General features: G+C 35.2%; 3 protein-coding genes across 3 annotated transcripts; 2 read left to right on the top strand and 1 right to left on the bottom strand.

Moving 5' to 3' along the window:
- Positions 1-841: 841 nt before the first annotated feature.
- Positions 842-11,452, top strand: LOC114720069 (amino acid transporter AVT1A-like). Its single transcript, XM_028905675.1, has 11 exons — positions 842-1,029; positions 1,218-1,501; positions 1,689-1,903; positions 2,456-2,479; positions 2,575-2,755; positions 2,856-3,075; positions 3,164-3,299; positions 3,501-3,666; positions 3,957-4,000; positions 4,396-4,458; positions 11,186-11,452. Exons 1-11 carry the CDS (start codon positions 842-844, stop codon positions 11,285-11,287), a joined length of 1,623 nt encoding a protein of 540 aa, XP_028761508.1. The 3' UTR covers positions 11,288-11,452.
- LOC114720060 (amino acid transporter AVT1A-like) lies at positions 7,063-10,665 on the top strand. Its single transcript, XM_028905661.1, has 8 exons — positions 7,063-7,238; positions 7,479-7,765; positions 7,855-8,069; positions 9,394-9,417; positions 9,529-9,709; positions 9,825-10,044; positions 10,133-10,268; positions 10,495-10,665. Exons 1-8 carry the CDS (start codon positions 7,063-7,065, stop codon positions 10,663-10,665), a joined length of 1,410 nt encoding a protein of 469 aa, XP_028761494.1.
- Positions 11,453-16,402: 4,950 nt separating the features above from the next.
- On the bottom strand, positions 16,403-17,273 carry LOC114720046 (sigma factor binding protein 2, chloroplastic). Its single transcript, XM_028905643.1, has one exon. It carries the CDS (start codon positions 17,096-17,098, stop codon positions 16,616-16,618), a length of 483 nt encoding a protein of 160 aa, XP_028761476.1. The 5' UTR covers positions 17,099-17,273; the 3' UTR covers positions 16,403-16,615.
- Positions 17,274-24,273: the final 7,000 nt, after the last annotated feature.

Raw genomic sequence — 24,273 nt, 5'->3', positions numbered from 1 at the left:
ACTCGATCTTAATGGCCTAAATATTCTTATCCTTGAATCCCAAACAAAAATGCTGATCAAGGGCAGGCTGTCTAGATTTTATTATTTGAATTATTATCATAATCATCCATTTGAATGTGACTGTATAATTTGATTGAAAAAACAAGCTTATAATTATCCATTAGGATTCCCTCAAGTGGCGTAACAACTTTCTCATGCCCCTACAAAATCGCTCTTATCGCATCTCCGTTCCTTAAGACTCGTCTTTCAATTTGGGTCTTATCTCCGTCTCTCTGTTTTTCCCTGGTGTTATATTTTAAAAAGCATTTTCATTTTTGTGGAAAATAAACCGCTTACTTTTTTTCCCAACAAAATAAATCATTTACTTACTATATAAACAAATTTTCATTAATTACATTCCATTTTATATATAAAATGAATAATTTAGGATCGATAGACGATAGTGCTCCCCAAAAAAAAAAAATCCTTTTCCAATATATTAACGGAAAGCGTAAAATCTTCAACAAAGTAGTAAATGGTATAATTTTTATTTATTCTGATTATCTCAGAATCCCAAGTATAATATGTTAGCTGCAACAGATCTAAGACCACATTTAACAATAATATCCATTTTAATTCTGAGAAACATGCGAACAATTTTATGTTTTCGGTTATTGAATTTCAACACACAATACAACTCGTTCCTATACGCAGCATTCGCCGCCTCCAACTCATTGCTTCCATTTTACCCTGCCTTGGAGTTGTTCATAGAGTAACACGTTTTTCGTTTTCGTTGTTATAAATACCAAGCTCGATAGGTTGGTATACCAGTTGCAGTAGCTTGGCTTGTAGGAATTTTGAAATGTCTTACAATGAGAATGAGAGTAGCTGTGATGAGTATTTTTTGGATCAGAACGATGAAGAAGTTGGAGACGTCGACACTACCGAGTTCTTGAGAGGTAACGGTAATGAAGGCGAGGGGGACGATGAAGAAAGTGATGAAGCAGCGCCGGAGGCTTTCTCTTCTCGTCAATGGCCACAAAGTTATAAGTAAGCTTGTCTTTCTTTTGAGCTTCTGATATCCATAGCTGCCCCCTGAAGTTTAGCCTCATTCGTTAGCCGTGTTCGAGAAAATAATTTTCTTCTATTTGTGAGCAATTTTCTTCAGATCTCCATGCTCAGGCAACCACTTTAATTTTCTCTCTGACTTGACATCATTTGTGATTTTGTTATGACAGAGAGACAATTGATTCGTACACAATTGCTGCGTCGCCACATTTAGGAGCGCTTCTTCAAACGCCAAGCCTGATATATTCCAGTTTTAGGACTTCAAAAGGCGACTTTGACCTCGACGAAAAGACTCCTTTTCTATCTGGTCAGGAAGGCCCTGATGGTCATTCTCAGAGTGTTGGGCCAGGAAGGCAGTCATCAACAAGAGAGAATTACGCTTCACATTACAAACAACATACTGGAGAATCATCAGCTGGTTCTGTGTGCAGCTTCACTCAAACAGTTTTCAATGGTATTAATCAATCCCTTTTTGCTTCTCTTACCTGTTTTTTTTAAGGGGCAAGAGCAGGATGATTCATCTACGTACGTACCCAGAGGGGTTGAACTTTGTGTGTGTGTGCAGATGTGTGTGATATATATATGTAAGTGGCGATGACGACATGATTAAATATAACGTAAACGTGGTGTGGAGAACGCAGGGGTGAATGTGCTGGCAGGCATAGGGCTTCTGTCGGTGCCGAGCGCAGTGAAAGAAGGAGGGTGGGGGAGCATGGTGGTGTTGTTGCTGTTCGCGGTTGTATGTTGCTACACGGCGCAACTTATGAAGCAGTGCTTTGAGAGCAGAACAGGAATCAAAACCTACCCTGACATCGGAGAAGCTGCTTTTGGACCACTTGGCCGTCTTCTTGTCTCCGTATGTTCCTCTGTTTGTGTGTGTGTGTGTGTTGAATTCTTTCTTGACAGTTTGAACTTTGAAGTGTTTTCCATTTGGATCGTGTTTCTCGGCCACATATTGGTTTGACCAAGCAGCGCTATGCGTATTTAAATCAATCAAAAAGTATCTGACAGGTACTTGGAACTATAAAATAAAACTTTCACCATAGATTAAAAACAAAAGTATAAAATAATAAGTCAAAATTAAATTTTTAATTCCAATTTTAATTTTCGTTCTCGTTACGATTTAATACTGGCAAGTTAAAAAATACAGGTGCATTTTGGAATATATCTACATAGGTGCATTTCTTTTTTCGGTGTATCGGCGTGCTTTTACTTAAGTTATCGTACTTTCCTTTTCCGTCTTTTCTAAGTCTTCAATCTTGATCTCTATGTTCGCCTTAAATACTAAATATTCTATATTTGACAAAAAATGTCTGAATTATCTATCGCATACATTGTTTTTAATTCTTGCACGCCACTGTTTTTATACACAATGTTTACTCTTACCATTTTTTTTTATTTATTGCAGATTATTTTGTACATTGAATTATATGTAAGTGTGCCACAAACCTATTCCTAATTAATTGATCTTTTTTCTATTTTCTAAAAATAAGTATCAAATGCATGACAAGTTTTCACCGAATGCAGTCATATTGCGTGGAGTTCATTATCCTGGAAGGAGATAACCTCACAAGATTGTTTCCCGGAACATCCTTGGATTTTGGCCGCATCCAATTGGACTCCATGCATCTGTTTGGACTTTTGACGGCACTTGTTGTACTCCCAATTGTTTGGTTGAGGGACCTTCGCATAATATCCTATCTTTCAGGTTCACCCAATTCTCTAAATACTGGAGCCCCTTTGCTTTCACTTTTTAATTGAAAGCTTGACATGCACTTACGTATCTTCTTTTACATGAGAATCTGCAGCTGGAGGGGTGATTGCAACAATTCTAGTAGTTGTGTCTGTGTTTTTGGTTGGAACAACAGATGGTATTGGATTCCATCCCACCGGTCAGCTAGTGAATTGGAGAGGAATCCCATATGCCATCGGTATCTTTGGATTTTGCTATGCGGGACATCCAGTCTTTCCTAATATTTACCTGTCTATGGCTGACAAAACAAAATTTACCAGGGCCTTGATAATATGGCACGTACCCAACTTACTTATGGACAAACGTTTTATCTGATCTTCTTTCTGATTCATCTCCTCACTCATCTCATTTCTCCGTGTATAGCTTTCTTCTGTGCTTTTTAATGTATGGGGGCGTTGCAGTCATTGGATTTCTGATATTTGGTCTAGACACTCAGTCTCAGATAACGTTGAACATGCCAACACATGCTTTTGCTTCTAAAGTTGCATTGTGGACTACAGTGAGTATAACATGAAAACCTGTGGTCTGCCTCCTCTTGAACCAATTTGTGGCGCGTGGTTTCTGATTTTTGTGTTGCTTGGTGTTTCAGGTGATCAACCCATTCACTAAATATCCTTTCTTGCCATAAATTTACTTGTTTATATGCGTGAAACTCAAATATATGGACGTGGCTTGACTTGATCCATCAGTGTTATTTTAGTGTTCCTTAATGATGACCAAGTATGCTTTGTTGATGAACCCACTCGCGAGGAGTGTCGAGGAGTTGCTGCCGACTGAAGTTTCAAATAGCAAGTGGTGCTTCGTGATTCTCAGAACATCACTTGTTATATCTACAGTTTGTGTTGCTTTCCTGATTCCTTTTTTCGGTGAGTATTGATACTTTCTAGCATGTTGTCTTGTTCTATTCGAGCAAGTTCAGATTCTCAAATAACTTCAGACAATCCAAGGCAGAAAGCCTTATGTGGTACTGGCTATTATGAGGGCGCAAGTTTCAAGTATAGGCAAGGAGAGGCAACATTTACTTGTGATTTAGTTATTTTGTTTCTTGGCTAGGTTTTAGTCTTCTTCTTTTTTTCTTTTTTTTTTTCAAGTTTCATTATATGCTACGGGCTGAATGACTGTAAATTATGATATTTGTTATAATGTCATATCTCAGGGCTGGTGATGGCTTTGATTGGTTCTCTGCTCAGCATACTTGTGGTAAGCCCAATCTTACAGTAAGATAAATATTATGCTGCTGTTCTTATTATAAAATATTTGTCACCGTACATGGAGGAAACAGGCATTCGTCATTGAGTGCTGGTGAGGAGAAAAATGTTGTTCCCCACATATATATAAAAGGAGGGAAGTGTATATAGCCTAGTCTGTGGACCTTTTTGGGGAGAAAATATGCTTAATGAATAAACTTTTAATGTTTAGTGATTCAGAAGTTTTGATAGTACGTAAATTTATAGCTTGCATCTGCCTTGATAAAATGAACTGGGTGGACTCTTAATTCTATCACCCGTTTTCATTCCCCTTGTTTGCCCACCCTGCATCAGTTTATTGCGAGGAAAATTGAATGTAACGTGGGAACATAATGCTATATTTTGCAGTCAGTGGTGGTGCCAGCTTCATGTTTTCTGAAAATTGCAGGAAGAAGAGCTCCAAAAACTCAGGTAATGGCTACCTGCTTAATGAACTGAAAAATAATTAATGTTCATAGTTTTAGCTGCTGACTTTTTCTTCGGGTTTGTTTTTCTGTCTCTGACATTATAAAGGTGGTTGTGAGTGTTGGGGTGATTGCACTGGGACTTGCTAGTGCAATGCTGGGAACATATTCTTCAGTGTCAAGGATTCTGGATACATACTAGATCGTCAATCATATCTACATGAGGTCTAAGCTCTGTATTGGACCTCCTTTATACTTATCCTTCATATGTATAATTCTTGTTCATCAATCACTAGAATGGTTTTGATTCTGGTTTGGCCAGAGAGAACGGCTGGTAATTATTGGAGTTTAGGATGCACATTTTTTCTTAGAAGGGGGCTACTGTTGATTGGGGTTTTTCTTTCATATGTATGATTCCCTCCTTTTCTCGATTTGCTTGAGAGAACACAAGCATTCTTGACATTCTCAGTTCAATTTCAATAGAAAATAAGTCTACTTATTACATTGCTTGTATTTATCCTACACAAGGGGCTATTTCATCATATACCCAAAGAAACAAATCATTTTTCATTCCTCGTCTCAAAATTTCCACTCACTCATACGTCCATGACTTATTCAGTGATTTGCATATATAATGGCCTAAATAAATCGAGATTATAAGGTCTGGTCTTCTTCTTGCTTTTTTTCACTTGAAATCCAAAAAATGATTGATGAGTCCAGGAATCATTATTAATGACGTGTTGATATGGCCACGGGGGGAAAGAAAAAGATGTATAAAATAGCAAAACATCTTTAATTAAGAAAATATTAAAAATGAAACGGAAAAGTCAGTTGGAAGCCTTGGTGCAATGGAGCCCAAGCCCAAGACTTCAACCTCATGAAAAGCGGACTGCAAACTTCACCTGTGAGTGGACGAGTGAACTGCATAAAACCTTTGGATCCAATACAAAGGTGGCTCACTAGATTCCAGGCATATTTTTAGATATTAAAAAACATTTACAAATATACTTATAAATCATTCACTAATAAAATACTCACATATACAATAGAATTTGAACTGCTAGCCTTACAGATTATAAGTTCACTTATTACAAACTGGGTCGACCTTTGTTGACTGTCGTATAATTTCATTAAAAATGAGGTTATCCTCGAGTGACGTAACAACTTCCACACGCGCTAAAAGGGAATTGTCGGAATCGCTCTTATCTTATCTTGGTTCTGCAAGACTCGTGGCTCACGGTACGGGGTCTTATCTCTTGTATTTATGTTTATTCTTTTTGTTGGGAAACCAGCTTCATTGCTAATCATTTTAATCAGCATTCTAAACTCATCAAATATGCACCTTCTATATCTGATTTGAACGGTATAGATTTAAAATCTTTAATTATTTATTTTTAAATAAGTTTTTTTATAAAAAATAATAATTAAGAGATTATTTTTATTTTAGATTCTATACATATTAAAAATAATTATTTTGAAAAGATAAAAAAGAAATTAAATCCAAGTCATCTTAATAAGATATAGATGATTTATATTTGATAAATTTAAATTACTTATTATTATAATGAGCACCGAAATTAGATCCACAAGGAACCCAAGACATTCCTTGTAAGTAAGTAAATGACTCCAAAATGATTGGGCTTTGAAGGGGACTCATCGTGAAAAAGGGGACCCACTGGGAGGCCCAGGCAGGGACACGTGCTAAGCAGTGTGAGGAGGAATACAGAATGAGTTTCGCTTGTCATAAAATCTAAATTATTGAATACCAGTTTTAATAATCTAAATTTAAAATTTTTAACTATTAATTTTTAAACAAAAATTCATTTTTAAAAAATTATACTTAAAAGATTATATTTATTTTGAATTATGTACTTATTAAAAAAATATTTTTTAAAAAATATTAAATATTAAATCTTAGTTGATGAGTATTATGATATTATAAAAGTGGTTCTAGGGCAAGAAGCCGTTAAAGCTGAGCCAATTGGATGAAGACACGATAGTCCCATCAAGATTAAAGGTTGTTGTTCACGGCATTGACATTGTCGCCCTTTTCTCATTTTATTTGTCCCTTTCTGAGCTCTTAATTTTTCTTTTTAACGGAATTGCATTCATATCCACCGTACTATTGGGCACCAGTTTGTTTCTTAGCATAATTTTCTAAAGCCTTATTTTTAGAAAGCATTTCCATTTTTGTGGAAAATAATCATTTTGTAAAGCTTTATTTTTAGAGGCAGTTTTGAATTTTTATGATTTTTCTAAAAATGCATAATTTTATAGCCTTTTCTTTAAGAAAAAAATCTTAAAAATTTCAAAGATACATTACAAGAAAAAAAGTCTGAAAAGTTGGAGCATTATAAGAGATATTATATATTTTTATACTTCCTGTTATTGAATTTCAAAGAACAATACAAATCGTACCGTTCCCACCATTCTCTGCATCCATCTATGCATTCACCGCTTCCATTTTACTCTACTGTGGAGCTGTTCACGCTTTCACAGAATAAAACGTTTTTTGTTTGGTTGGCATAAGTAACAAGTTCAATAGATATATATAGCAGCAGCAGAAGCTAAGCGTGCAGGGCTTCTGAAGGAGCTTGAGCTAGTGACTGAAATGACTAGCATTGAGAACGAGAGAAGCTATGAGTATTGTTTGGATCAAAATGATGATGAGGAAGTTGGAGACGTCGACACTACCAACCTTGTGAGAGGTAGCGGAAATGATGAAGGAGAAAATCACGAAGCAGCGGCGGAGGCTTTCTCTTCTCGTCAATGGCCACAAAGCTATAAGTAAGCGCTTTAATTAATATTGTGTGTTTCTATTCTATATCTGCCCACTGAACTCCAGCATCATTTATAACTCCAGCATCATTTATCAACCGTACATTCACCGTGGTCATTCACCGGCGAATGGCCCCCCACGGCCATTTATCGGCAATTTTCTTCAGATCGTCCGTCTGAACTCAGGCGATCGCCTCGATTTTCTCTCCAATATAACATTGTTTATATATATTGATTTTGTAATGACAGGGAGACTATTGATGCTTACGCAATTACGGCATCACCACAATTTGGAGGGCTTCTTCAAACACCAGGGGCGATGTATTCAAGTTTTACGACTTCAAAAGGCGGCGACTCTGAGCTCGACGGGAAGGCTCCTTTTCTATCTGGTAACGAAGCAGGCAGTGATCACGCTCAGAATGATGGGTTGGGAAGCATCTCATCAGCGAGGCATAACGGTGCTCCACATCATGAACAACACACCGGAGAATCAGCAGCTGGTTCTGTGTGCAGCTTCACTCAAACAGTTTTTAATGGTATTGATCAATCTCTTTTTGCTTCTCTCACCTGTTTGTGTGTGTGTGTGCATGTAACTGGCGGTGACTGACATGATTATGGAACGCAGGGCTGAATGTGTTGGCAGGCGTAGGGCTTCTGTCGGCGCCAAGCGCGGTGAAAGAAGCTGGGTGGGCGAGCATAGTGTTGTTGTCACTGTTCGCGGTTGTGTGCTGCTATACGGCGCATCTTATGAAGCAGTGCTTTGAGGAGAGACCGGGAATCAAAACCTACCCTGATATTGGAGAAGCTGCTTTTGGAAGATATGGTCGTCTTGCTGTCTCCGTATGATGCTCTCTTTCTCTTCGAAATTAAACAACCTGTTACACCGCTTGGTAACTCATGTAATATAGGATCTAATTAACGAGAATATTAATTAATATGATATATATTTTCTAAAACATCCTAAGTAACTTCTTTAATTTCTTTCCTCCTTCTCTTATTTCATTATTTTTAGATGAACACCAGTAAGGTTAATTCAAAAAAAAATTAATAAACATATGAAATAGGTCTTACATATAGAACTAATATCAACTTTCTAATTAGATCGTATATTAAGGATCAGGAAAGTATTAATTTTGAACAAATTCAATAATTCAACATATTACCCGTGCCAATAGTCACGGTTAAATAGTAAATGTTTATTGCCTAGGTTGCAAGAGAGTAAGCGTAGAAGTTCTAAATTAAAGTTGCAGAACTCGTATATAAAAGTACCATCGATCGGTCACCCTTCTACCTCATCTTTACCACGATCGGTGTTAGAGGGGTGCTATAAAAATAACAACTTGAAGGAATAAAAATCCCCAAAGTTGGTTTTGCTTTTCTCCAAAAAAGCCTTTTAATTTCCACTCACATAATCTGATTCATAACTAAAACGCCATGTTAGTTTAATTAAAAGATCTAACCATTTACCAACTGTGCCGAGTTTTATTAGTTATCATAGTCCCTTCTTTGTTTTTCCCCCGCAAGTGTTTCACCAAGCTGCCCTTGCACCAACATAAATTATAAAATTTGTATTATGAGTTCGCGTTAGATTATTTAAATCACAATATAAGATTTATACTTAAAATATATAAATATACAATAACAAATTAAATCAGAAGAATAAATAACGCAAAGAAAAAAAATCTCGACGACAGGTGGTTAAACTATAAAAATAACTGTTCATAATAGATTAAAAACAAAAGTATAAAATAATTTAAAATTAAATTTTAATTTTCATTAGCGTTCTAATTTAACAATTTGGAAAAAACAATACATGTACATTTTGAAGTGTATCTAAATAGAGGCGTTCCTTTTTTTTTGGTGTATTGATGCTTTTACTTATTATAATTTCCTTCCTTCTTTTCTAAGGTCTTGATCTTATGTTCGCCTTAAATACTAAATATCTTATATGTTTAGCATAGGATCTTAAGGCTTTGACCGTAAGGTAGGATATTATTTTTTTGTTGCAATTTTCCATGTTTGGTCTAAATTCATTATTTGACCACACAAAAAAACTCTGAATTCTTTATCACGCGTGAGAAAGAACTTTACATATAGTGTTTTTAATCTGTCTGGTTTTAATACTAAATGTTTACTCATACTATTTTTTTAAATATTGCTGCAGATTATTCTGTACGTTGAATTATATGTAAGTGCGACACAACAAACTATTCCTAATTAATTAATCTTTTTTTCCTTAAAAAAAAAAAAAAAGAAGAATGCTCTGCAATAATGTAAGAGATGTGTTCACCGAATGCAGTCATATTGTGTGGAATCAATTATCCTGGAAGGAGATAACCTTGCAAGGTTGTTTCCCGGAGCATCCTTGGACACTGGTAGTATCCAACTGGACTCCAGCCATCTGTTTGGAGTTTTGGCCGCCCTCGTTGTTCTCCCTACTGTGTTGTTGAAGGACTTTCGCAAAATATCCTATCTTTCAGGTTCACCCAATTCACTAACCACTAGAGCCCCTTTGCTTTCACTTTTTAATTTAAAGCCTGATGACACGCACTTACGTATCTTCTTTTACCTTTCATCGTACATGACAATCTGCAGCTGGAGGGGTTTTAGCAACAATTTTAGTACTTGTGTCTGTGATTGTGGTTGGAGCAACAGAAGGTATGGGATCACATCCCACTGGTCAGCTAGTGAATTGGAGAGGAATCCCTTATGCTATCGGTATCTCTGGGTTTTGTTATGCCGGACATCCAGTCTTCCCTAACATTTACCTGTCAATGGCTGACAAAACAAAATTTACCAAGGCCTTAATAATATGGTACATACCCAACTTACCGATTGACAAACATTATTTGATCTCTTCTTTCTGATTCATCTCTTCACTCATCTCATTTCTCTATGCACAGCTTTCTTCTGTGCTTTTTAATGTATGGGAGCGTTGCCGTCGTTGGATATCTGATCTATGGTCAATACACTCTCCCTCAGATAACGTTAAACATGCCACCACATGCTTTTGCTTCTAAAGTTGCACTGTGGACGACAGTGAGTATAATATGAAAACTTGTGGCCTGGTCTGCCTTTCCCTGAACCGATTTGTTGCGCGTGGTTTCTGATCTCTGTGTTTGCTTGGTGTTTCAGGTGATCAACACATTCACCAAATATCCTTTCTTGCCATAAATTTAATTACTGATTTATGCATGAAACTCTAATGTGTGTGTGTGTGTATGCACATGGATTCACTTGAACCATCAGATGTTATATATGTTAGTGTTCCTTAATGATGGACAAGTATGCTTTATTGATGATCCCACTCGCGAGGAGTGTGGAGGAGTTGCTGCCGGCTGAAGTTTCACATAACAATAGGTGTTTCGTGATTCTGAGAACATCAATTGTTATATCTACAGTTTGCGTTGCTTTTCTGATTCCTTTTTTCGGTTAAGTCTTGGTCATTTGCAATATGTTACGTTATTCTTTTCCAGTAAGTTCAGATTCTCAAATAACACTATGTTACCTTGTTATAACGTCATATGTATACCAGGGCTTGTGATGGCTTTGATTGGCTCACTACTCAGTATACTCGTGGTAAGTCTCAGTTTTCAGTAAGATAAATAGTGTACTCAATATCTGGTGATGGATGTTCTCATTACAAACTGGGTAGAATCTTAATTCTATCATCGCCCGTTTTCCCCTTGTTTTGGCCCACTCTGCATCAGTTTATTGCGAGGAAAATTTGGATCTGACGTGGGAATATAATGCCATATTTTGCAGACGGTGGTGGTGCCAACTTCATGTTTTCTGAAAATTGCAGGGATAAGAGCTCCAAAAACCCAGGTAATTGAATTGCTTCCTGATCAATTAACTGCTAAATAATTGATGGTTAAATATTTAGCTGCTGACTTCTTCTTTTTCTTGTTGGGGGGGGGGGGGGGGGTTTGTTTTGTGTCTCTGAAATTGCAAAGGTGGCTGTGAGTGTTGGGGTGATTGCATTTGGAATTGGTAGTGGAGTCCTGGGAACATATTCTTCGGTTTCAAGGATTCTGGATTATTACCAGCACCCTTGAGTCTTTGAAGCCATCGTTATTCGTATGTATACGAGGTCTAGGCTCTGTAGTGGACCTGCTTCATATCCAATATTGTTGCTCATTACCATGTCTGTGATGGTCGTAATAGCCGCAGCATGTAAAGCTTTTTTGTGAGATTGATTGCTATTGGGCCTTTGTTTTTTTATTTTACTGTTTAACTCAGAGAAGTACGGAATAAAAGCAGCGTCCACCATTTCAAAACAGGGACTAGACGTGTGTCTGTGTATATATAATCATAACAAAATGAATGAGGTAGTTTATATTTAAAAAAACAAAAAACTCACCCTTTGCTTTATAGTAAATAAGACGGGAGAGTAATAACAATTTTGAAGGATTTACTAATCAAACACTTTTTGGGCATGAGGGGGCGATTGAGAATGGGTATGTTTTTTGGGTCTTAAGCGATTGCAGAGTTGGGCCGCGATTGGCTGGTTGTGGCGTGACCACTTTTCCCCTCAACGCTGCCGCCTCTGACATTTTGCGATCAAGTGGGCACTGGATGTGGAGTTGTGGGGCCTAACACTAAATCCATGGGCAGGCCACAGTAACTTCGCAGCTAGTGGCCCTGAAAAAAAGCAAAACAGCGACGAGTTCGAATCCACCTGGTTTTTTTTTGTTTTTCTGGGTACTGGAAAGGTATAATGCCTTCTTCTTTGGATTGCAAGTGAAAAAATAAAAAAAAACGTAAATTCGCAGCTCAATACACAAGGGCATAATATATATATATATATATAGGTTTTTAGAAGCTATTTTACAGTTATATATGAGATAAGTATAAAGATGTTCTCAGCTTTTATGAAAGTATTCTTGAGAAGGTGAAAGAAACACCGTTACTCTTTGATTCCTGGTTTCACATTCACGGCCAGAATAAACGTCATGTGGGAGAAACAAGCCTGTGATTCCAGACGCCATCAGGCCAGCTTGTGATGCTGTCAACAATCGGGCTTTATTTCGTGAGATGGAAAAAGCATGTTTATAGGTCCTCTGTATGGAATTGGAATCTGTTCCTTTCATCATCATCATCATTATTCCCCTCGGAGGCGCGATTTTGCGGTGGAAAAACAACCCTGGAAACACACGCAGTGTAAAATTTGTATAATTTTTTTAATGAGGCGATCAATGTACGTCATCGAAATAACCATACAACCAGAGTTAGGAAGGATGCTTTTTTAAAATTAAAGAATCAAATTAATAGAGTTAGAAAATCAAAGGTATGCTTTTGCCTCAAGAAAATAGGTTAAGTACTTAGCTACAAGCTTTTAAATATAATATGTAGGTAGAAAAACAAAATTTCGTAATAACACCCTCAGTTTTTCCCACCAGTAAGCAGTCACTATTGCATAGGAAATAAAGAAGAATATTTCTTTCCTCTCTTTATTCTTGAATAAGAACAAAAAATAGAAAAATAATAATAAGTACTTTAATTTTTTTAAAAAAAAGTGTTTCTTATATCAATAAATAGAGTCATCCTCGATCTCATTTAATTTTTATTTTGATTATAAATATAAGACTTTAATTCACTTTGTCTCTTATATTTATTTATTTATTTTTCAAGTTAGTCCTTCTAATAATAATAGTTCTAGCCAATATACTTGACTAGTAAGGATATTTTAAAAAAAAACAATATTTATATATTACAAATAACTAACATATCTAATTTTTTAATCTACTCAAATTAATTAACTAGCTCTTATATTAAAGACAGAAGTATATTATTTATTCCGATATTAATTACATTAATGCTTCAACAACTTGCTACAGTCTGGCCAAAAATTTAAGCAACTTGCCTACAGATACAACTTGGGAGGAAAAGGGGGGGAAAAACAAAGAATCTTATGCCGGATTCACTGTACATTAAATTCGTGAGAGACACATAAAGCTGTTGAACCCCATGCCATACTCAAAAAGAAAGGAGTACCCGAGAAACCGACAGCACGAAGTCCTTCGACGAATGAAGTTGATCAAATCATAATTACAAACCACCCTAAGACAAAGTATTGACGCCACGCCCAGCAACTTGACGAGAGACTCGGCAGTCGGGAACAAAAAATTTCTTCAGCTCAGGTCAGCGCGGTCTGCCAAGTTGCAAGCTGCTTGGTGTCTATATAGATATTGTTTAAAACGACTTATAAATAATTTTTTAGTCATAATTTATAAAATACAAGATAAATATATGAAGAGTGTTTTGTTTCGACTCATAAAACATGCTGATAAACCCTCAGAGAACCTAAGTAAATCCAAAATGAGCTAATAAGTGCCATTAAACTCTACAGTAACAATAGGTTAACTTCACTCATGAAGCCAAAACGCTCCTAATTTATACTACTTTCAGTCCTTAATATAATAGTTAGTTTGATTTTCAATTTGATTCTAAATATAAGGTTTTAATCTACTGTGTCTCTCATATTTATTTATTTTTTCTATCCTAAGGTGATCCTTGTGGTAGTTATAAGTGTTAAATATTTCATCAAATTAAGTGACACTTGATTAGTAAGGATATTTTAAAAAAATATTATATTATTTATTACAAATATCTAACTTTTAACTTAACTAGTTTTTTTAAGCTATTCAAATTAACCAATTGGCTCTCATATTAAGGACATGAGGTAGTAATTAATTTTGCTATCTGTGTTTAGGTCAAAGGAAACTTTTAAATCATGAAAAGAGGGGAGACGGTCGAAATCGTAAATAAGCTACTAATTATTGCTAATTTCGTAAGCCATATACGTTATATACGGGGAAACAATTTAAGGCTCTGTGTCATAAATTCAACAGTTTAGTCTTCAGTGCGCACACGCAAACCTTCCGATATATGAAGCAGTGTTTTATTTTTGAGGGGTATCAAATAGCAATCGGCTGCTTTACAGATTGCAAGTTGAATTCTATTGCAACAGTGTCACTATCCATTCTTTCCTAAGTGCGAATAGACCGCAACCGCAGACAAGGTTTGTTTTCGTATGTCGACACCTTTTGGCTACAGTTAGCTGCCTTTCACGGCAAGTGGCTGGTGGCGGAACCTACCCACTAGTTTATATTCCGTCCAGACGGCTCAAATTAAGGCCCGCTTGCTATTTACTGGCGGAAGTAAACAGGAGCTGCGAGCTCAACCCTCGATGAATTCCACACACGTTGCATTTAATTACTATTTTTATTCTAAATATAAAACTCATTTTATATATTATAAAATGAATATTATATTTAGAATCAAAAGAGTACTTAATTTATCCTTTTTCTCATGAGAACTATAATCAAACCAAGTGAATATGGCTACCTGCGTAAATACGCGCTCCCCCCCTCCCACCCCACCCCACCCACATCATTTGTTCCTAACTCGCTCCGATTTGGCAACTGGTCCGTTCACTACCAAATCCGTGGGCTTCTATTTTTTGCCCATTTCCCCGAATTTGTCTACCGTACATTACATGCAATATCAGTATCATATTAACTATGTTGAAATGCGCAGTTACAACACTTGAATTTAGAATTGCTTTCTGAAAAGATAATGTCGCTATCAATGAATTCTCTCTAACCCAGCAGTGTGTATATATATGTGACCATCAAAATTAAGATAGCGTCAGGCCTAACTGTTAAAAGTAAATAGATGGCAGTAAATTTTATATAAGGACTCAACAGAGATCATTGACGTCTTTTTGGCACCGATATAATGGAAATCTCTTCAATTATTCCTCATTAATATATTCTTGACACAAAAATAATAGTACCCTTGTATTCATAATATAAATTCTTTTTAACCCAGATTACGTAAATTAATAAAAGCCACTAAACTTTGTTGCAAATATTTCTCCCCAAAAATTATGTTAACATTCCAAAATTACTCTTAATTGAAGTTATTATTTACATCCGTCACCATAAAATCAAAGATGCATACTCTTCAGTAAATTGAGAATTAATCTATATGAAGAGAATTTTAAAGATGCACACTCTTCAGTAGATTGAGAATTAATTTATATGAAGAGAATTTTAAAAAAATATGTTATAATTAGTTTACTAAATTTTATGAAGAGCGAAAACAACCGTTGTCTTTTTATAAAATGATTTGTTATGAACCGGGAGTAGCAATCAATAGGCGAAAGTTGTTCAACTTCGGCGTCTTAAATAAGATGGCTCATTGATATTTATCTGGCCTTAACAGAGAGCAGCAAGTTGGGCTTTGTATGGCACAGGATGAGACCACCGCTATGTACAGATATAAAGAGACAAGAAGTTTGATAAAGATCACTTTCCCAGCTCTAAATTTCTCACTATCACAACTTTAAAATCATAGTAATTTAATAACCAGCGCAGCCAAACATATATATACATATACATATATATATGGAAAGTGAAAACCTACAAATGGCTAACAAAAGACAAGTACTTGTGTATAGTTTACTTTAACCTCCATGCCACAGCAAGCTGGAAAGTTCCACACCAATGGAAGTTGTAAATATTAAAGATCTTTCCAAAGCAATTTCTCTGCATTATATTCTCTACATTTATTTATAACCACGTCCACGCTTGATTATCTTAACCCAGGCTGAGCGTTTAATTTATTAGTGTAAAAACAAGTACTATCCACGTAATTTTCCTTGACCGAGTATTATTATTTCTTATCATTATTATTTGCCATAAATTTTGCACTTGATCTGATAAAAGCCTCTCCGCACTGTATAAGATCTTAATTAAACCGGGACTTACTCAGAAGGACTTAGGACAACCCTCACAAGCATTCTTCAATCACCTCAAAGACTCTTCAATTCTACCATGACTAAAACCTTAAGCTCTATCCCATTCTTCGTTTTCACACTTCCCTAAGTGCCTGTGATCCTCAATAGTAAGCAAGCGTAATCATCATATATATGCATATACGCACAGGGAACGCCATCAATCTGAACCACTAATTTTACTTTACTCTTTATCAATCAAGCAATTTCAAAACTGACTGCACCGCCATCTTCAATTCAACTAATAATCAATAATGATCAGAAGAACTTTTTGAAACAAAGATTAGCTAGGTTTCCTTCCATCGATGTTGCCGCCAATCTTCTTCAAGAAACTACTCATTCCTAGGTGTAGTGTTAGGGATTTCTCTTCTTTCACACCCAAATCCAACATCAAATCAAATTGAACAAAGTTATTGTCAAAGCTACAGTTAATCAATAAGCATGTTCTCTGACATACATAAAGTATTTATATTATATATAGACAAAGACAGTACATATAGTATAATCGGAAAATTAACAAGTTTCCAGGAAATATAGGACCTCTCCGGAGGGAATAATCGAGCTTACTGGGCAGTTTTAGTAATTACACTGCGTCAATATTTCCGCTCGGCTCCTCGTCAACTAGATCAGATTCGTAGAACACACCACGGGGTAAGAAAGCTGAAATGTCGTCCATCATCTGATCAGGGGCGAAAACATGATGATCAAATGGATCGAATCCCTCCCCCATTGAGCTTCCAAGTTGGCCTTCGAAATTATTAAAAATAGGGTCCACTTGAGGCATCACTAGCGTGTGATCACTTTCATGACTGCCAGTACTTTTTGTGACCAACGAATGATCAGAATCCGACGACTGATGCCCACCGTCGATGTCGGGGTTCTGGAATCTGGAAAGATCCGCCGGCAATTCGGCGTCCTGACCTGTAAGCTCTTGCACTAAGGCCATGAACTCCGAGGGGAGGACCTTCACCTTCATGGGGTTGGATATGTACACTACCTTGATGGGCTTCTTCTTGAATTTGTCGCTTCTTTTAGTCGGTGTCCTCTGTAGCACGCTGCTGTCCATTTCTCTTCAAGATTCCAACTTCACATGAAAGGGCTAAAAGGGCTTTGATCTTTTTATCAGGCGAGTTTCTGGGAAAGCTTTGATTTCGAAGATCCAAGCGAAACTTTGTTATTGGCGAAAACGAGGATCGATGGAATGGAAGGTAAGGTGAGGGGAGCGCCGAAGGCCAAAGGGATGAAGAGGCGCACAGCAATTTATATGGAAATGGGATAATTTATTGTACGAAAGCTGGCGAGTGTGTCTCACGCTCCGTCTCTGCGAATGGGGATAAGGGAGAATAACGGGTTTCTGATGCCATGAGCGCATCAATAATGCTGCCACGTGGATTGCTGACGCAGAGGGCTGGACTCATGATGATGTCATGGGTCCTCAAGTTGGCTCCGGCCGGAGTGGTCCCATGCTTCTCAGCGCTATCATCCTTGTCCTCCCTTGTCATATATTATCTTCAATCATTAATATAAGATTTAATTAATTAATTTAAAAAAATTAAAAAAATTAGTTAAATTAGTTGTTTATGATAAATATATGTTTTTTTTTAAATATTCTCACTAATAATTTGTATTAACTAGAATTACTCCTTCGGTCCTTAATATAGGATCTAATTCTTGAGTTGGTTTTGATCCTAAATATAAGAGCCATTTCTCATATTTATCAATTTTCTCTAAATTACCCCTATGGATACTCCCTTAACCATAATCAAGTAAAAGAGGGAGATGGGGTATTAAGAAAGATGATTATGGTGTTTTAGGAAAAATGTGTCACTTTTCTTATAATTAACTAACTTACCTAACTTGCTTAATCTAATCAAATTAGTTAAATGGGTCTTATATTAAGGACCGAAAGAGTATTATTTGATGAAACCTTGAACATATACAACTTATAAGGACTACTTTGAAAAAAACTAGTCATGAACAAATATTAATGAAATTTTGTTGCTGATCGTAGAGTATTGAGTATTGTTAACAAATTCAGATTTAAAAAATAATTCGGCCTTTAAAATAAAGCAGGCTTTCCTCCCCCCCCCCCCGGTTAGGGTTTTGTCGTGGGAATTGAACTAGTTTTTTTTTTTTTTGTGGCCAAGGAATTGAACTAGTTTGAGTTGGGAAGGAATGAAAAAATCATCCTCGACGGTTGACGCTTAAATATATGAAATGGACGTTTTCTTTGTTGGGTTTTGTTTTGGGAGGAGAAGGCACTCAAATATCTGAAATGCGTGTATGGTTTCAAAGCTACCAAAACAACGTGGCGGTGACTTTGGTGAGGTCGCGCGGAAAAGGCAATCAGCTCATCTGAATTCTTCTAAATGAAATTAACGTAGTGGTTTCGTAAAAACAGACACATACATATGATACGTATTAGCTGATGAGGAGTAGTTTTTTTTTCCCACTGCACGTGCCTTGACTTTCTTGAAATGAATCAAACGAAGCCGATCCACTCGCCCACACATGGATGCAATCAAAACGCATCTGTTGCGACGTCCCCTTTTCAATAATTAATTACCAGTTGTCCAGATAAGATTTATGTGGGTGCCTCTTCCAAATTCCCGGAGCTGCTCCACACAACAACAGTTCCTGCTTTGACTTTCTTTAGATTACCAAAATTGGTTAGCTCGTCAATATCCCTGATCACTGCTTTTATTTTACCAGTAATTATTTGAGATTCGGTTAATAAATTTAGAAAGATTAAGTAAGATTAATAAATTACCTTAAAATACTTATATTTTTTTTTCAACCTAAATTTCATGACTTGTAAACTGATATATATAATCCAATAATACACATATGTGTTTTAAAAAAATTATGTAATATAAGCTATAATTAATTAATTTAGCTTCATTAGTTTTCCTAATATAGTCGATTTTATCTCTCTCCTTTTTTTTGGGCCAACGGCATTGCATCTTGTATTAAAGATTAGAACTAGAATATTACAAATAGAAAGAAATATCAAAGGCCGCTAAACTGCAAACTTCCTTTAAAATTAATTGACTCCTTCGTGACTGTTTGAAAATTGAAATCCCAATCACAACAAAAGGATCGCATGTTTCGAGCATACATTGACACATGTATACGCACGTAGTGACGCAATGGTTATGGGGCAATATTTTTTTCCCAATACAAAACACACCTATTGGGCATATATTAACTAGATGCAAATCACGCCAATATTAATGCGACAAATTCTATTAGAACTTCTCAGTAAAACATGTTTGGACGAGAGTAGTATTAGAAGAGATGACTTCCCGAGAAGTCTTTGTACTATGTTGCATCCCTCTTTTCTGAAAAAAGGGCACATTAATTACTTCGTGGGTGCTTTTGAGACACAACGATATTCGGCACATTTTTTAAGCGTAGGATTGTAAACTTAATTAATTCTCCTTGTGTGCGTGTGAATTATTTTTTGTTGGACGAAGAAGGTCAATAATAAATAATAACAATAACACTTACCAAAAAAAATAATAACAGTAACAACTGCTGCTGCTTCTAATAGTAAACAATACTTTCAAATGCAAGCTTGTTTTATCCCATGTCCTTGCATATCTAATGTACATATTTGTATTACACACGGGACACATCAAATGTCTATTTTCTATAACAAACAAACAACAAGCCTTATCCCACTAGGTGGGGTCGGCTACATGAATCACACGACGCCATCGTGCTCTGTCAACAGCCCAATCCTTAGATATGTATCAAATGTCTATTTTCTATAAATAGAATTAATTATCACGTGGGTATGAGCCTGTTTGGTTGATTAATATTTTCTACCGACACAGTCAGGTCCTAGAAAGCAATTTATTGATCATGTTATCAGATATGGCAACAAATAAATAAATAAATACGCCGACAGTGCGACTCAACGAATTAACTAGATACGAACTTAATTGAACAAGTTTTCTTCGTAATATTGTGGGGCGCGTCAAGCTTCTTATTAGGAAATCAGCTTGTTAGGTGACAAGTTATTATCATGAATAACAAGGTCACAATATTTTATATCCATTTAAGATTATTGCTTGGCACCGTAATAGTAAATTAGTAATCGCTGGTCAAAAAAGTAAATTAGTAATCAATTAACGACTCTACTCGCTGTTTGAGTATATACGCCTGCTTATCAGTAACATTACGTATATACCACCAGATAAACTATATTTGACGCATCACGTTATATGTTGCGGAAACTATTCAGCAAATCAAGTGAAGGAGAGCTACTTGAGCGCATGCAAGTGGATAAATCGAGGGCTGATTAAACTGTGCAATGTGACAGCCTTGTTATAGCACTACATCTCTGCTGTTAATATAAAAGTCAGTTGAGAATTAAACTTGATTATAAATATGAAATTTTCGTACACTTTATTCTTTATATTTATTTATCGTTAATTATTGTTTTCTTAAACTATAATTTACATATTACACATTATATGAAAAGACGATTTCAATATAAATAAATCAAGAGAATATTTAAAAAAAATTAATATATATTTTTAACGAATAACAAAATTAATTAATTTTATGCTGAGGAGCGGGGATATTCCTGTATACGAAATGAAGGGAAATAAAGAGGGAGAAGTTGGGTGCCGTGGGCAGCGGGCACACAGAAAGGGGAAGTTTTTGCGGGGTGGGGTTTTGACAGGCTGTGATCTGCCATGCGGCGGCAGCAATTAATAGCGATTTTGAAAACGTGAGTTCAAAGGGACGTTCTCACGAGTCCAGAGGGATCTGGATTCAGCACTAGGAGCGACGTGGAAGGTCGCGGGCCGTCCAGACGACCGGCTTGACTTTTAAGAGCTCATGCGCAGCGTTGCACTAACCTCTCATCAGCCATATGCGTTGTCCAACGTTGACTTTTGGGACGGCCAACATTCTTCCACGTTTCTCCTAGTCCTCGCCTTGCATTGAAGCCTTTCGGCTTTTCCCCATCAGCTCCCACACTCCCTCAAGCCTCAACTCTCTGCATGCATCTCTTTTATTATTTGTTGGGACCCTGGTTCCCTGGTTCCCTGTCCCCGGTGCGTCCGATTTATAAAGTATTTGAGTAGAAACAAAATTATAATTTTAAAAATATTTTTATGATATATGAAATAAATATATAGGAGAGTTTGTTTCGATTTACGAAAAAATATTTTTGAAAAGTATTTTTAAAGTTATCCAAACACTCTTTTAGTCTACGTTCACCAAAACAATCAATGAAAATCCTGATTGACTCTTCCGTACAAGGAAAATTAATTAATTTTTCTCCGCATATCCGTTCCTTTTTTTTCCCAACTCTTTTTTTCTTTTTGCCAACTACTTTTTTTAACCGTTGAACAGACATGAGCTGCCATATATGTTACGCACAATCGAAAAAACTTTTTGCGAATTATACATAAAGAAAACTAAGTTGAAAGTCCTTATTGGTTTTATCAATTTTGAATTAATTCCTTATACTTTTTTTTATTAGATCTTTTAATTTTCTACTTTCAATCCATTGGTCCCTGCCGTTAAATATGAACAAACTTTGTTAAAAACTTCCGTTATATCGTCTCCTTCCCCTATACTCTCCTGGCCTCACTGTTCCCTCCCACTTGTCCATAACAAGTTTGACATGCTTTTACATAATTAAAAATCTGAGATGGAATAATACCTTGAACGTGAGATTGGTAAACATCACGCTAACCTAACAGAAGAATGTCATGACTTTCCAGGTTCTCAGTTTTTATTTGGTGAACTAGGGTGCTTGTGGGTTTCAAAACCATTTTTTTTAGTGTTTATCCTATAATTTTCCCAATATTACCAGTTATAAAAATTTTTCTCATTGATTACTTTGACCCTCACGGGAAGGTTATGTTTATTAAGATGAATGATCAAAATTATAAATTAATTTCAAATACAGCTACAGAATTTTAAGAGATGTTGAAGATAACAATAACAAGCAGTGATTTTCCCCTTGGTATGGTCAACGAATTTGAAAGTCACAACAGGGAGACATGATAAACAGCTTGATTTTCTCCTTTTGCTTTCTCATATCCTCACTGAAGAAGAAACCCAGAAATCACATTAAAAAAAATTAAACTTTAATTTTTTTTGGGTCAATTGAGGATCTGAGTCTTGAAATCAAAGAAAAGAATAAAAAACTTCTAATAATATGTACCATCTTCAATCCTATTTATAAAATCTTGTTTGTAATCTATAAAGGAGATCCTATTTACAGGAGGTAGTAGTTTATAGAGTGAGATGGGAGTTTGCTTTCTAGGAGTTGTGAGGATCGCAAACTGGACAAAAGCAAAAAGAGGAGTAGATAAAAAACCGAGAAGGTGATATGGTGGGAAGGAGAGAAGGTAACAGAAATTTTTAACAGTGTTTCGTTTTACTTAATGATAAGGACTAAGAGACCTAACAATAAAAAAATTAAAGGACTCGATTAAAAATCAAAATTGAAAATAATTATAAGGACTTATAAATTAGTTTCCTTTACAAATAATATATAATGTTTAATTGTTTTTTACGTTTTATCAGTTACCCTAGGTACTGTTTATATAAAAGATCCGTGTACGAATTGAAAGCACGTCAATCTATTTATAATTTATAATAAAGCTTAAAACTCTCTATAGATTGTAGGTATATGATTTATTAAATTTTATAATATACTACCTCATACCTATGATCCCTAATATAGAACCTACATAATTAATTTAGAAAAGTTAAAAAAAATAGTTAAGTTGACTGTTTATAACAAATATATATTGATTTTTTTAAAATATCTTATTTGATCATGTATTATAAAATTATCTTTTACAATCAATAGAAATTTTTTGAAAAAATTATTATAAATTTACAAGATAAAATGGACTGATGTTTTGTATTTAAGAATTAAGATCAAATTCAACTCCTAATTAACTTCTATATTTCATTAGAACTATGATACTAAATATAATATTTCAATTAACTTTACTTACAATATTTATCATTTTTTTAAAAACTAATTTATCTAATATGATATAATAAACTAATCTTATATAGAGATGTTTTATGAAAATTACGTCTTGTTTGTTGCGACAAACCGAAATGAGTAATATATGACTGTTAACGAGACATAACTGTATTAACTTAAAATCCACCAACGCGACCGAATTAAGTACCCATGAACCGAAACATCACACAGCACGACCTTCCAAGCTCCCAGCAATGTAAAGCCAATATACTCATCTCATCTTATTTATTTATAAGACAGAGAGTAAAAAATATTTTTTTGTCTTATTTATAGGGTATTGAGAGAAATTTTTTACATGGATGTATAATTTTACCCTCTATTTATTATTGTGTTGACTTTGTTTATATAAAATATAATGTATATTAAATAAGACTAAAGTTGAAAAGTAATTAAATTTTAAATTATAGTCAATAAAGTTTAAGATTTTTATTGGTTTGTATGAAATATATTGGAAGTAACTTATAAATAGGATTAGATGAGTATACACAAATATATTAGGAAACTGATTTAACAAATCACGTTATTTAATTTATAAATTATCACTATAAATTGAAAGTTCCAATAAAATGGAATCAAGGCCAATAAAATTGATTGATCCAGGTGAATATAAACCTTATAATTTCATATATTTTGTTGTTTGCAATGAAAGTTCCATATGTCTGAAGTAAAATCTTAATTAGAAGGATTTTGTGCATATATAGGGAGACTTATGCATAGATGGGAGAGATCTCTCTATATGAATTATGAATGCTTAATTAAACCCAAAATATTGAAAATCGAACCAATCATTGAATCAGTTAAGGTAGCAGGTTAAGAATCAGTAGGTCAGACTGGAGTCAAATTGGACATCAAACTGGTGGGAAATAAAAAATTTGAAAAATAATTTAAATTTTCATCATGCTATCTAAAAACTATATATTACTCCCTCCGTTCCTTATTATAAGAGACAAATAATCAAATTACTTAATCAAAAAAACAGTTAAAATTAGTTGAGGACAATTAATGTGTAAAAAGTATAATGTTTTTTCCAACAATGCCCCCATTAATAAGGAGAGAAAGTATAAGAGAGAACAATTAAATTATTAAAAGAAAGAGAAGTGGGAGGGAGAGAGAGTATGAGTTGGACACAAAATAAATAGGGGTAAAATAGGAAATCAATACAAAAAAATAGAGACAACTTTTAAGTGTTTCTTATATATGGGAACATGCCA

The sequence above is a fragment of the Neltuma alba genome, unplaced genomic scaffold, assembly GCF_004799145.2.
Source record: "Neltuma alba isolate B1F8T4 unplaced genomic scaffold, ASM479914v2 tig00011962_pilon, whole genome shotgun sequence".
NCBI lineage: Eukaryota > Viridiplantae > Streptophyta > Magnoliopsida > Fabales > Fabaceae > Neltuma > Neltuma alba.
Note: the sequence above shows the minus strand (reverse complement) of the source record. Positions and strands in the feature narration are given on the sequence as shown.

Excerpts from the sequence above, each read along its gene's own strand:
- LOC114720069 (XM_028905675.1), top strand. The coding sequence starts at position 842 with ATGTCTTACAATGAGAATGAGAGTAGCTGTGATGAGTATTTTTTGGAT. Across the intron at positions 1,502-1,688 it reads CACTCAAACAGTTTTCAATG|GGGTGAATGTGCTGGCAGGC; the intron begins GTATTAATCAAT and ends TGGAGAACGCAG. Across the intron at positions 3,076-3,163 it reads ACCAGGGCCTTGATAATATG|CTTTCTTCTGTGCTTTTTAA; the intron begins GCACGTACCCAA and ends CTCCGTGTATAG.
- LOC114720060 (XM_028905661.1), top strand. The coding sequence starts at position 7,063 with ATGACTAGCATTGAGAACGAGAGAAGCTATGAGTATTGTTTGGATCAA. Across the intron at positions 7,239-7,478 it reads CAATGGCCACAAAGCTATAA|GGAGACTATTGATGCTTACG; the intron begins GTAAGCGCTTTA and ends TTGTAATGACAG. Across the intron at positions 9,710-9,824 it reads CAAAATATCCTATCTTTCAG|CTGGAGGGGTTTTAGCAACA; the intron begins GTTCACCCAATT and ends GACAATCTGCAG.
- LOC114720046 (XM_028905643.1), bottom strand. The coding sequence starts at position 17,098 with ATGGACAGCAGCGTGCTACAGAGGACACCGACTAAAAGAAGCGACAAA.